Here is a 14,251-nt window from a genome sequence, read left to right as displayed (position 1 = left end):
TGTGCTTGCCTAACGTGCCAAGTATTGGTACTTGAATTTCGCGCCGAAACCCCAGCGCCGGTACGTCAGCGTGACGTCGGGGATTCCAAAGTATGTTTTCGCATTTGGGCAGCGTTGGCTGAGTAAAGGTTCCCAAACTTGCCATGTTCAATATTTGGTTCCTTTAGAATACAACACAGTCAATCTGTACCGCTATATATAATTAGTAGACCCTAGAAGACGCCATAAAAATTCATGACGTCACAGCCACCAGGTGCGAGAGAACTTAAGTAGGCATCGCCACACATATTTCATTCTTGCGCTTTTTGTGGCTTGCCAAACGTCTTGTCGTTGTAAGAGTGGTGTATTTGGTGTTGTAGAAAGGTAATTTACTGATGCAGAAGAAATCATTTTTCACTTTAGTGTCCCTTTAACGACAAGAATGTTGTAATTCATCATGCCTATTTGTGCCTTTGTAGCCTTTACTCTTGCATTTACCGCAGCGCATAGCACCAAATTGGCCGAATGCCTTTGTACCTACATAGTCAGCATGTGTGATCGTGTTGATAGCGGCCACGGTTTAGTCCACAGCGGTTGCGGCAAACAGAAGCATCATTTTGACTCGGTGCAATGGCCGCGTCCACAATGTCCCAAACATGGAGGAAGTTGTCAAGAGTGAAGAGTACAGACTACATAGCAGTAGATGGACAATCAACAGGCTCACTGGCAAAAATATAATCGGGCTGCATGCGCAGTAGCGAAAGGTATGTATCGGACAAAGATATACGCCGGAGCTCCACTGCGAACTCGTGATGCCTTCACTGCTGCGAGAGCTAATCAGTCACAAGATGACGACAACTGCAGCTTCCCCATGATTTTGTGCAAACCAGAAGCATGGTTTGCTGATTCATTCACCAAATAAAAGCGTATTGACAGAGAAAGCATTTTTTTGGTGTTTTTCTTCATACCTTTGATAATTCGACAAACAGTCAATTTGGACAGCGGTTCTTGGTTTTGTTACTGAGGTTTTACTGTACTACTACTGCTACTACTTTCAGCGTGCTTTGTAGCACAGGTGGTGCAGTGCAACTCATCACAAAATCAGTCTATTCGCTCGGCTGCCCATGCATGAGACACACACCTGGGTACTGCTGCGTGGCCGGTGGTTGTGCCTGCTGGGGTGGCACATAGGGGGGCCCAGCACCCATGTGCGGTGGTGGGGGCGGATAAGGCTCCTGGGGCTTCATGAAGTCCGGATGACGCTTGGGGTAAGGGGCATCGCGCTGCACGGAAGACTGCTGCGGGTACGGCCCAGGTTTGCTCGCCGTAGGTGGTGGCTGCCCCCCTTGACCCTGCGGAGGCGTGACAGCCCCCGGGTACACTTGCTGCCCACCTCCAGGGTACATCTGTGGGACCAAACGCAGAGCACACACTCAACCAAGAAAGAGACAGGGAGCGGGGCTTCCGGCATCTCGGTTAAGCTACCAACAGTTAGGCACGTGTACTCGCAGTAACCCAGGCCAAGGTAGACTGACAAATTGCCCGTCCAAAATAGTGCATGGGCCACCTGTGCCAGAAATTTACGCTTCTAAATTGATAATATACCATCTTTTCCAAAAGCAGAGGTCTGGAAAGCCAGAAACGTCAGTGTGTTCAAGTGGAAACACAAAGTTGATGTCTTCCCTAATTTTTGCCATCTTTGTGCCCCAGCAGCAGGCCAATGTTATGACATTCCAGTTTGCTTTCTCTCAAGTGCAATTTAGCCTTTTTCTAATTGAAGCAATGCCTCAATCTTTTAATTTGGGACAATGACAATACTGATGGGGTAACGGAGAGCTGTGTGGCAATACCGAAGTGGCATTGCCACCACCAGTCTTTCCTTTTTTTTATTTCTCCCAAATAATTTCTGCAAGAATTTACATAGTGGAGGAGGCCATACATATAATTGCAGCAGAATGCTACAAAGCAACATAATTTAGTGTTCTCAAAAGACAGGCTTTACAGTTGAAAAAAAATATATATATATATATATGGCCTAGTACAGCAGCTGAATGCAACAATTCAACCACTCCCGCTTCGTTCTTCGAGACAGGATAGATTTTTTTTTTTTCCCGCGTTCTTACTGAGCACACCCAAATGGGCCATCTTGTAGTACAGTCGAATTCAGTTAATTCGATCATGAAGGGACCAACGAAATTGGTTGAGTTATCTGGCGGGTCAAATTATACAAGAAGCAGAAAAACACCAAAACAACACAAATTCATTTGGCAGTATTTGCCCAAATTTTCACAAGTCCCTGAACCGAATGAGAAATCGAAGTCAAATTAACGTAAGACTACTGTATACTGCTACAGTTGAATAATTATGGCAATTCTGTGCTGCAGGATTTGTAGCAGCTTTCACAAAAAAAAAAAAAAAAAAAAATTCAAAGCTCTTGAAAGCCTCGAAAATGACTGCTCCGCATTAAAGGGTTTCAAGAATCACAACAAACCCAGAATTTCTGTATCCTTTCATACTTGCAAAGCTTCTGACTTGTTTACAAATGACATATCTGTAAATGCAATAGTTAAAGCCACCAATCTCTATATTTTTCTACTTCATGGTCCTTATGATGGGTGAGCACACACACACACATGCAACAACAGACATACAAGGCACACACATACAAATACACAGCACGAAAATAGGGTGGCTGGGTGCCTAGGCCTTTGATTTGCACAAACAGAAGGGCCACACCAAAGCAACTTTAGCTACCCGCCAGTCTAAGATGCAACATGCCAAGGGGTGGGTCGAAGGGTTGTTTTCTGTAAAGGATTTTTTTCCTTCTCCATTCTTTCTTAGCCCTTTGTCCTTGGCAATTGGCAAAGCAGGCATGCAATTGGCACTGGGCATCAAAATAAATCAATAGAGTTGGAGAGAAAGAATCCTTGCTACATAAAACTCGTAGGCCTCATCATCGGCTCATGATGAGCAGGACATGCCCTGGCTTTGCTAAAGCACACTTGCACAAACAAGCACACCGCCCAGAAGGGTGGAGACACCAAAACTGCTGCTGCGTTGTCACTCTTCCAAAAGGACACAACGCAGAAATTTCACAAGCAGGCTTGCCCAACTTGCCCCAACTTGCCTTAACACACAGTTTCCTACCAATAAGGGCTCATTCACACTGGCAACTCACAGAATTCACGCAACAAAGCGGGCCGCAAACGGTCTCTTTTGACGAAAAGAGACTGTTCTGGGTTAGTTGCTCACTGCTAGATTTTTCAGCTCTACGATTGCAGACGCAAAGCTTCTGAACAAATGAGACGTGCAGGAACACGACCTCTGTGTACGCCGACACTTATTTTTAAGCGGCAATCACAGTACGACCAGCTGTAAACGTCATCAAATGAAAGACATTTTGGTGTGACGACTGGCAGGTAGCGCTTGCCTGCGTGAACATCAGGTGCTTTGAGCCACTCTTTCGTTGCCAGCTGTGGTCTGTTGTGTAGCCTGTGTTAATCGTCGGTGTGAATGAGCCCCAACTCTGTGGAAGTTGAGTGACATGTTCAGAAGCTCAGATGGCAAGAGGTAGGGAGGGTTGCAGTGACAGCGATAGAGGTTGACACTTTCACACCCTACGTTTGGTTCTAGACTGAGGCTTACCATCTACGTTAGGTCACACAAGGTGTGTGTCAAAGCATACCTGTGGATTTTTGCATTTAATTTTTAAAGGAAAAGGAAGCAACAGTCGCAGTTTCAGTATCTCTGCCACCCTTTGAGCCAGTTCAACCTCATCAGCAGCAGTGGCAGGCTACCTACTTGTGGAGGAGGAGGATGAGGGGGTGCAGGAGGAGCCTTGGGTATTGATCTTGGGGGTAAAGGGGTTGGACCTCGGGCCATCTAAGTGGTGGGGGTGAGGGAGGGAACCATACTGATAAAGATACACAAACTATAGCAGAGCACAGTGGAAAAAATAAACAACGGCAACGACAGCACCAACAGCACCAACAACAGCAACTGTAGCAACAACAACAGCAACAACAACAAAGCACACACACATACACAGAAGAGGAGTTGTGGCTACAACATAAAAGATGCTGCATTTGCAAAGCCGCAGGCTGGCAAAAAGGCCCAGAAAGCTTGGATGGCGAGTGAGAACCTGCAATCGCAGCCTCCAGGTATTGGTTTTCAGAGCGAACAGCAATATTTAACTCTTTCAGCCATCTTTTAGGTTGGTTGGCGGTCGATGGTTGGGGCTGAGCAAGGAAAATGTTAGTTATCTTGTTCACTTTCTCGCTTGCTCTCTCTCATTCGTCCACTCTCTTCCTCTCTCGCTCACTTACTCATTCGTTCAAGCTATTCGCTTAACAATGAAAACCATCGACAATAGTCCCAACTTTTTCTTTTCTTGCTTTTTTTTTCACTCTTTCCATGTTGGTCTGCCAGCAAAGTCAACATGTGAATTTGCTTTTTGTTATTTGTGCAAGAGGGTGAAGCTTCACTCTGACTTCTATGCTGATGTGTTTTCAACACACGACGCCAAACGAAGTACAGGATGCAGTGGATATGCTATCTCAGCCTCGATATTCCTTCATTTTATCTTTCTAGCAAAGCTTTCTACATTAAAATTTTAATAAATCACAATTATTACCAGTAACGAAGACATGTTTCTGAAAGTCGTCATTAAATCCTTTTGGTGAAGCTAGGGGACAGCAGACACAAGGTTTCTGTGCCTGTCGCTATGACATGACTTCTCAACACCAAAAGCAACAGAGTGCACATGGCAAGCGAGAAGCCAGCTAGGCAGACAGCCACAATGTGGAAAAAAGTCGATGATGCATATGATGGTGTGAGAAAAAGAAGCAAGCAGCGACCCTGCAACATTATTTGCATAGCAAGAAAAGGCCATAACGAGGAGAGAGTTCTTGAACACGTCTCAGAAGCTTTCATGCAGACTCTCTGTATTTTCCAAATCGAGATTCAGTGATGACCGGAATTAACTTGCGTAAGGCGTCACCTGGCCTAGGCATAACACTAGAGCGCTGGACTGTAATCTTCAAAAATTTTTCCATTTTTTTCCTCCCTCAATCATGCAGTGATGATGAAGTTAATACACAATTAAAGAGGCACTTTGGCTCAGTTTTGTGCGTCACTTGGGGAAACAGCCTGCAAAATCTGAAAAACCCGACGCCACGCACAGCTAAGTAACTTGCAGTATGCAGTAAAAGTTCCCTCACATAATCAATTTCATGATTCTGATACAAGGCACACATTATAAGATAGAACCTCATTGATAGGTTCTCCGCAGTGGAGTTTTCACGGCTGCTACATAGTGTTTTCGCGGTCATAACCAAAATCCCAGTGACACCTAGATATTATGTTCCCATTTGATACGTTGCCATTCAGTAATGTTCCCGCATTTTACGTTACGCTTCAATGTGGTGTTCACATAAGTTTGGTGGTGCAGAGGAAATTCGCTGTCACATGTTGCTATGAAGACGATAAATGTATATTCACGGTTAGGCCTGTCAAGGCTCACCCATGGCCCAAACCCAATATGGTAATGTCATCCCAAAAAGCATGTCGCAGTGCCAGGTAACCGAGAGAAGCAACAGTGTGGCATTCCAACCAAAGCAAAAGAGGGGCCCCTACCTGGTAGGCCTGTTCTGGGGGGACCCTGGTTGGAGGGTAGGGCTCGGGGGTGCTCCCCTGGGGAGGTGGTGGCGGGGCAACCCCCTGGGTCGGTGGTGTGGAGTAAGGTGGTGCCTGGCCCGGCGTGGTTGGTGGGCCTGGTGGGTAGGGCCTGCTCTGGTAGCTGCCTGCTGCTGCCGCTGCTGCTACTGCCTGTGATGGGGGTGTGGGACCTGTGGCTGCTGCGGAGGAGCCATACTGGTACAGGGGCTCCGCAGCACTCGGAGGTCCCGCGCCCATCTGGGATGAAGGGGGTGGCTGGGGCCGTGGGGGCGCTGCCGTCGCACCTGGTTGGGACGATGGTGGGGCACCCCCAGACGCCCCCTGCTGCTGCTGCGGCTGCTGCTGTGGCTGTTGCTGCTGTTGCTGCTGCTGCTGCTGTGCTTGCTGTTGCTGCTGCTGCTCGTACCTGGAAGGTCAATTGATTGACTTGTCATTCACTCGGGCAATATCAAAAGGGGAGAAAGGAAGCCTTCAGAATCAGTGCTCTTTCTCTTCTACAATCATGGGAGATGAAGAACAAGAACCACCACGATCTTGAACAATGAAGCGAGAAGATGCAACACAGAGTACTGACTGTTCGGATACTGGACTGGTGGTCACAGCATAGGCACAAGCGTCAGCGACCGTTTCACTACATCAATCACCCACCTCTTGGCAATGTTAATAATAAACATCCATCACTAGGGAGGGGAACAACTTTTTTTTTTTTTTTGTGCTACAAAGAGACTTAGTCATGCCAGACCTTCACGCCCCAAATCTAGCCCCAAGAAACCTGGCATGCATTATTCACTCTCGTCAGACCCAAGGCCACAATGATTTTGACACTTGGTCACATGATGAGCCAAATCACTGATTCAGTCTGCAGATACGTAGAAGGGTACAAACTGCTATCTGTTCACAATGCAATTTGACACTGTGGAGACGGTGTGTTATGGGGCAAATAGGGCAGCCTCCTTAACAGGCAACGCTACCAACAATGGACGAGCCAAATATATTACACCAGCACATACAGCAGGGAGGTTCCTATTTCAAGAGACTGCTTGGCCTTCTGCTGCAAAATTTTGAAATATCTGCTTACACTTACTGCTCATGATGACCCATAGAACATGACGACTACTGGCCGGGGCTCCATGATTCAATGCTACACACAATATCAGTACACCTTGCAAAAACAACAGAGATAGTGCTACTGTTCAACATGGCCTCCACATATAAACAATAATTGTCACTAGCTCAGAAAGTTCAATAAAATATTTTTCGTTTTGCAATTCTGGCCTTCAGCAATTGTGCTCCAGATTGTGTGGCCTTCCCCATAACAGACAATACGCAGTGGTGGCATAGCCCTTTCACCTTTATGCACAGGTCCTGGTGCAGGCAAAAAGCCAATTTGGCGCAGGGTCCAATGCACGTGTGCTTACCATATACGATGCAAATTTTAACTGATATAGTCGACATGCCGTGGATACGGGTTTGTGCGAGGCTTACCCTGCAAGCGCGATCAGGAAAGGACGCGATGCTGCTCCACACCTTGCCGCACAACGGCCGGGTTTGTCAATACGGTGCAGAGAAGGCACCAGAGACAGATTGTCAACAAACACTTGTTTGTTAGCCCAGGAAGCAACACAGTACAACAGTCATGGCTTATGGGCAAAGACTCACCGCAAGACCGATTGAGTATGGGCAGCTGCACTGAACATGAGATCATGCAATACACTCATGTCATGCCATACACATGAGGGAGTTTTTGAGTAGGGGCTGCAAAGGTTTTGCGGCCGAAAAGAAATAGCGTTAGCTCCACTGCGTGTTTTTTTTTATTTTTTATGGCTGTAAAGTAAGACCGTAAAGGGCCTCTGCTTCCTTCTATAATGATGAAGATAGCATGCTGTTGGTTTTGATTTCAGTTTTGCTAGCTGCGAAGCATCAACGGAACGAGGGTTTCGTTCTTACGCACATGTTGGAGCAGGCTGGGCACAATTTTCCGCTAAAGTGCCATTTAGGTGCAATTGGCACAGCTATCCCACCACTGCAATACTGTATTTCTCCATTCTTTCATGCTGTCATGTACAGCAAGACCCCGTTAAACCATACGATGTGGGGAGGCGCGACTCTCGCGCGTCCCCTGATATGTTTTTCCCGCATAGCGCGTCTCCTGTAATCCGGCTCATTGCGTGGCCTGGCGCCCGCGGCGGTCGGAGTGGTTGAGGCGCAGTACGAGAGATGGCGCGAGTGTTGCGCTGCTAACGCCGCCGACAGGCGGGGTTACTTGGGTGCCGGAAGACAAGGTGCTTGCTCTCTTGGGGTTCGGGACAGCAAGCAGTGCGGACGTGCTGTGCCGCGCGTGCGCAGATCCATGCTTCTGCGAGACCGTCTCGCGTGGCCGCCTTTGAACGCGCCACCGTTCGCGTGACCGTACACGCGAATGACCAGGCGTTGGGATCCAGCATGGGGCGAACATATTCGCTCGCTATCCGGTCGCGGTGAGTCGGACTTCTAGATTTGTCGCACGCCTATCGGCATGTTTTGGGGATAGCAACCCGGCTAGCAAGCATTGATCTATGAAAGGTGCAATAAATGCCCTTGTGATTGTTTGTACTACTGTACTGTCGTTCCTTTGTCCCAAGAGCACGGAGGAGAACCCCACCACCCTTAAAGAGTAGTTTCATTTAAAGGTAGTAAAGCCAAATTCCCGACTCAGCGGCCACTGAACCATATCAGCTTATTGCGTACATGTTGGTTAACACGTAGTGTTTCCACTTGCAGTCACGCAATCACTGCAGTAGGCTGGCCCAGCAGAACAGGCCTCAGAGATCAGAATGGCCTTCAAGCACAAACGCAGAGGACGCTTGGAAGGGTGAAGCTACATCAACATCATTTCTGCGTCATGCCAGAGAGCATTGTGGTCTGTGCTACGGTGTCGTGCAAGCTAGGACTCGCGTCATGCCGAAGCTAGGACAAAAACTGGGTGCTCAGCAGAGAAGAAAAATTAAACATCATGCTATCAAACGTGGTACGGAGAAGTCGGTGCTGGCACGTGTAAGGGCTCTACCGCTAACTACGGTGTGGCATTTGGAATGGAAAGGAGAAGTGAAGATATCAGCTAGAAGATTCGAATTTTCGCCATTGATGCCTCTGTTATTGCCAAAGTTCACCCAACGACAGTGATGAGGACGGGAAGCAAAGCAAAAGCATGGGTGATTTATGCTCGACATTGGCAGAAGCTGCTCGTTACGTCAGCCTCGTGCGAGTGTTTGCCAAGAAGAGGGGGCTGGCAGAAAAGCTGGCTCGCAGCTAAAGCGAGTTTGAGGCTGCTGTCATCCCTGCTAGGCCAACACGGCAATAAACAAAAATAATTTTTGTCGCGATTATTTTCGTCGCGTGAAGTGAATAAATACTGCATGTTTTCCCCCCCTTTCATCGCACTCTCTCCGAGTTCCGTTTTTGAGAGGTAAGTGGGCGATCTCACACAATTTATGTTAGGAAGTACTACCATTTAAGTGCCTACTTTTTCCGAGCTTCGGCCAACTATGGTTAATTGAGGTTTCACTGCAACTGCACCCTCTGCAGTCTTTCATGTCTGCGAATCCTTGAAATCTGTGCAGGATGTTGAATTGATCTCAAACCTACACCAAAAATTGTACCCAAACCAGAATTGTAGCCACAGATAAATAGAAACCTGAACAAAACTGTTACCGGTTCAGGGAGAACAAGATGAAGCATATAGGCATGGTAACACAAGAAATGTCACTATCCTCCAATGTTTAAAGTACAAATGAAGCATTAGAAACAGGTAAGCAGTTTCTTTACCTGCACAGGTCTCTTCATAAAGTGCTAATGCTCACTGCATAGGCAGTAAAGTCTGGCTTCCTGAGTAATGTTGCCTGTCCCACTACAAAAGTTCTCATGTTATATATGCCTTTTTTCTTATCCTTTTGCTTAAATTTCATGCCTGATCGGGCATAGTTGATGTTCCGAAACATTCGAAACTATTTGAAAAATATTTGTATTCAAGAATAACAAATATTGATTTGAAGATCAAATTGAATTCGATTTGTTGTTTTTGAATATTTGCACATCCCTATCCAAAATAGCTCCTAATTTCTTCAAGCAATGCACCCCTACTAGCAGCTAATTAGAGTTACGACTCATAGATGGCATTGTATATCAGGTACGTGCCAGTAACATTGGTCACCTTAAAGGAGTACTGACACAAAAATTTGAAGTCGAGATAACTTGTGAGATCGATTTAGTTGGTCACACACACATCGTCTATAAAATATCAGCGGCGAATATCGCTTAGAACATATTTAAAATCAATTTTAAAGTATGTGCGCGCAGCCAACCGCAAAACAGAGCACCTCGCGACATTGACATCACCCGGGATTGTAAATAGCAAAGAAAACGCTACGTCATGTGGCTATGTCACGAATTTTCGTTGGCTGCCATGCGGCTTACGCGTGCTCTTCTCCTCTGTTGTTGCTTGTTCTAGCTCTTGTAGTGGGACGCTCTCTGTGTCGCTGCAACTGCAGTTTTTGTCGTGTCCGTCGGGATATTTCCCACACTATCAGCTTGACTGCGCTGCACTGACCACGCACGAATTGCGAGTACAGCACCATGCCGCGTACATACTGCTGCGTTGACTTCTGCGGAACATATATTCAGGGTTGGGTATAACTATGCATAGTTTTCCCCACGATACCCTTCACTGGCAAAAGTGGACCGAGTTCGCGACTCCCACATGCAAGAAATCGTCGCCACTGGACGACGAAAACGAGGACGACGACGATGATGGCGAGGACATGGCAAACCACGTGCAGGCGTAGCAGACGACTAGCAAAAGGAAGCTCGCGTGCCGGCGCGCCGCACGCTGGCTGCACGTCAGAGCATACGTCATGGCTTTTTGCGAACACGTGACCACTTTGTTTACATTCCCGTTTGGCCGTCTCGTTGCTCTCTGAAACCGAAACTTGGACTGGTCGCTACAAAAAAGACTGCAAATAATTACCTGTCGCACTCTGAAGTAAATGAGGTCTCGTGCCGTGATTACTGGGTCATTACCTACTTATTAAAGCAGAAAAAACCAGGTGGATTTTTTTTGTGTCAGTACTCCTTTAACAGCGACACTTTCCATTGCTCAGATGCTGCCATACCTGCCTTGCCAGTCAGCAACCAAGCCCCAACAGTCCTGCTACATCAAGGGACATTTTATTTCTCCAGTGTCTACTTCAGAGGAGGGAAGTCCAACTGCGACACCACAAGAGCAAAGAGGCCTGCCGCACCTTTCCCTGTCGTAGTGGCTTCCCTGGTACTGGGGTGGGTAGGGTGGTGCCCCTGACTGCGGCCGCATGGGATAGCCGCTGCTGCTGTAGGGGTCCCTGCCATTGTAGCCCCCCTCATGGGGGTAGCCTTCAGGGGCAGCAGGCCCATACTGATCACCACCAGGCCCTGCATAGCCGCAGGAGCCCCCACTCAGGCTGGCCTGGCTGGCTGCCGCGTAGGGGGGCGCCTGAGGGTAGCCATGTGGAGGAGGGTACCCCTCCCCAGGGTAGGGCCCTTCCTCAGAAGGAGGGTAGCCGTCCGGCTCACAGCCACCACCCACATGGTTTGAAGGTGGGTAGCCAGGCGGACACGGGTACTCAGAAGCCCCCATCATGCTGGGGGGACCACTTGGGGGGTAGGGTGCCCCTGGGTGGTAGCCTCCACTGCTCGGGTAGCTCTCCATCGTCTGGGCGGGTGGCCCATAATCTTGACTCGCACCTACAACGCCAGCAGAAAAGGAGGCGCTCAACACAGCATCTTTCACGCACACCCCCTGCAACAACGCAGCAGTTTACAACACAGGTGCGTACCACAAATTTGTGCAGAATGGTTCACAAGACGACGGTAAAGGTTACAGTTCAATGAATTCAGTGATTTGCTGCCATAATAGCGTGGCTTCCATTCTAAGCCTGCTGTGCATTAGAATGTAGTGCGAGATTTACTTGAACATAAGGGTCGTAATTTCAGTATATCTGTACAGCCCCTCCCGACGGATCCCATCGCCCACTTGGCACTTTTAATTGAAGAGCGCAGCAGCACTAACGTGTACACAGCCCACAAGCCCATGCACCAAGCAATGGGAGAACAAGACGCACCCGAAGGCGACATGGTTCCCTTGGCCTTCTTTCGGGAGGCCGACTCCAGCTGGCTGATGATGGGCTGAGGGTCGATGCCCCCTCGGTCAAACTTGCACTCAAACGGCAGCAGATGCTTGATGTACTGCTTACGCAGGGTGTACGCAGCACTAGAGGAGGCCCCGATGCCCAGCACACCAGCCACATCCTTCCAATGCTTTGCCTTCGTTACCTGCAACACAAGGGGCGAAGAGGAAACAGCACACTCAGCACTGCTTGCCAGCCACAGCAGACAGGACCCGCACAGGATAAGGGGCACAACTCACTTCCACGAAGCCACCTCGATCCTTGACGATGAGGTAGAGGCGAAACAAGTCCAGGGGCTGTTTGCTGATGGTTGGGCACTGGGTGATGGGAGTACCACGCTCGTCGTTGTACACTATCAGCTTGTCCAGGAAGGCCCTTCGCTCGGGGTCTTCCGACATGTCGTACAGTTTCAGAAGGCCATCTGGCCGCTGCACACAGCAGGAGAGACAGTATGTCAGAACATACGGGCAGAAACGGCTGCACCAAGCACAACAGCTATGCACCGGTGTGCACACTGCCTTTGCATAGCTACGGCAGCCCAGTAGAAACAAGAAATGGAACACCCAGTACATGTACATGCACTGTTGGGACATATAGAGAAAGAAGTGCAAAATCATTTTTTTTTTCTTTCTTATACCAGTTAAAAGTTCTGAATAAAGAGAGCACAGAAAGTTTAAGGTGAGAAGCCAATAATAAGAAGCAAACTTCAGGTCACTTTTACTCAACGATATCATGGGTGTAATGTTTAAAAACACTTTAGCACACCCTACAGCAAAAATGATGCAAGAACAACCTGCCACGTACCTTTATCATATGATGCTCGTATACTTGGCTATTCACAACCTACGAAAGAAAGAGGAAGCCGATTTAGAACACTCACCTAATGTACAGAAATTGCATTTCAGAGATGCACAACAACTAATTCTGTCTGCCTTCCAACCATTTCGGCTGATGTGTACCTCTGCAGGGAACACCCTAAAAATGAGCACTGTCTGCTACTGCTGCTTTACCTGAACCTAACATATGTCGTTTTCTTCGCCCAAAGGAAACAGATTAAAAAAACTGCCTGCACAATACAATCGTACAAGATGCCCAAACCTCTTTGTTGGCACTGGCGACTACTACCGTATTTACCAGAGTCTTAACAGGCAACCTTATTTTAAAGAGAAGGGGGGGTCCAAAATTTGCCTGCTAACCCTCAGGCAACTGCCACCTTCCTTCTATAAGCATCACAAGCAGCCTGCCATGTATGCAGCAGGCTGCTTGCCTTTTGCAGCTTGATACTTTCGGCTTACTGCATCAACTGACTAGCAAGTGTGTACCGAGCTCTTCCACCAGTCTATCACCAGAACACCTTCTGGGGCAACACGTAGAAGCCAGGGACATGCAAACATGAGTGCAGCTATCCCGAGAGAGTGTGTGAAAGACAAAACCCTGTCTGATGCCACTGCACTTCCCCCTTGAAAAAAATGAAAGGAAAACACAAAATTCAGTATGTTTGAACAGCTCAAAAGTCGATCCCGATGCTTTTTGTTATGTTCATCTGCTCAGGGACAATCAGTTCCACAAGCTGCTTCTCCAGTTCCTGCATGAAGCAGCTGAATTTACTTCATGACACACCCTATCATTTCTTTCTAGGGAAAGAATTATAACGATAGCCAAGCAGAACAAAAGATATTGCTCCTCCACAACAGAAAGAACATGACGATTGTTGTTTTGAGAAATTAAAGTAAAATATTCCAAAGCATCTTTACTGGGACAAAACTTATAAAATCTTATGGAAATTTAGGGTCTCGTAATCTTATTGAATGAATCTTAAAGCAATGATGTCTTGGAAGCGTGAAAATGAGAAAACTACTAAAGTTAATTTTTGTGCGAAGTTCAGGGCTTCAAGTGCAGCTTCCACCCTTATGGACTGACCTATAGCTGTACATAGTTATGGCCTTAAAGAACGACTTTAAGACCTCCTGATGCACTATGATATAATGCGTAAATAGCCACAACTGCAGCAGCCACCTTCCCATAAAGATACTGTGGCATGGCCACTCACAGGGCTCGCTGGTGTCCGTGGCCAGCTTGGGCTCGAGACGCTCTCGAACTCGTCGTGGAAGGAGGACATGGAGGCACCGCCAGGAGAGGGAAGGGTGTTGGGCGTAGGCGGGTGCGACATGGGCGGCTGCTTGCTGCTGCCCCCCTTGTCACCCGGCCCCAGGTGCTCCTCGGGAAGTGATGACGAGGCGGACGCATTGGATGCCTGGCTCCCCTCATCCAGCACTGTAGGTGGTGGTGCAAGTTGGGGTCGCCCCCCGCCGCCACCACCTCCGTCCTGACCTGGACCTGTTACGGGAGGGCTGCCTCCAACACCTCCCTGCTGCGACAACAGTGAGGCCGGCCCACCT

General features: G+C 48.1%; 1 protein-coding gene across 2 annotated transcripts in view; it reads right to left on the bottom strand.

Annotated features, from left to right (window-relative positions):
* LOC142585112 (trithorax group protein osa-like) overlaps nucleotides 1-14,251 on the bottom strand; it is a 196,677-nt gene that overhangs the window by 13,524 nt on the left and 168,902 nt on the right. The window contains exons 8-15 of one of the 2 annotated variants that reach the window (XM_075695631.1): nucleotides 13,903-14,249; nucleotides 12,657-12,695; nucleotides 12,092-12,280; nucleotides 11,787-11,997; nucleotides 10,932-11,409; nucleotides 5,614-6,061; nucleotides 3,781-3,861; nucleotides 1,121-1,385 (exon numbers count right to left, since the gene is read on the bottom strand). In XM_075695631.1, the coding sequence (XP_075551746.1) occupies nucleotides 1,121-1,385; nucleotides 3,781-3,861; nucleotides 5,614-6,061; nucleotides 10,932-11,409; nucleotides 11,787-11,997; nucleotides 12,092-12,280; nucleotides 12,657-12,695; nucleotides 13,903-14,249 (2,058 nt within the window). The remainder of the gene's footprint in view (nucleotides 1-1,120; nucleotides 1,386-3,780; nucleotides 3,862-5,613; nucleotides 6,062-10,931; nucleotides 11,410-11,786; nucleotides 11,998-12,091; nucleotides 12,281-12,656; nucleotides 12,696-13,902; nucleotides 14,250-14,251) is intronic. The other variant, XM_075695632.1, reaches the window with a different exon arrangement.

This window comes from Dermacentor variabilis, chromosome 6, assembly GCF_050947875.1.
Source record: "Dermacentor variabilis isolate Ectoservices chromosome 6, ASM5094787v1, whole genome shotgun sequence".
NCBI classification, from domain to species: domain Eukaryota; kingdom Metazoa; phylum Arthropoda; class Arachnida; order Ixodida; family Ixodidae; genus Dermacentor; species Dermacentor variabilis.
The sequence above is the reverse complement of the archived record's forward strand: the minus strand, read 5'-3'. Positions and strand labels throughout refer to the sequence as shown.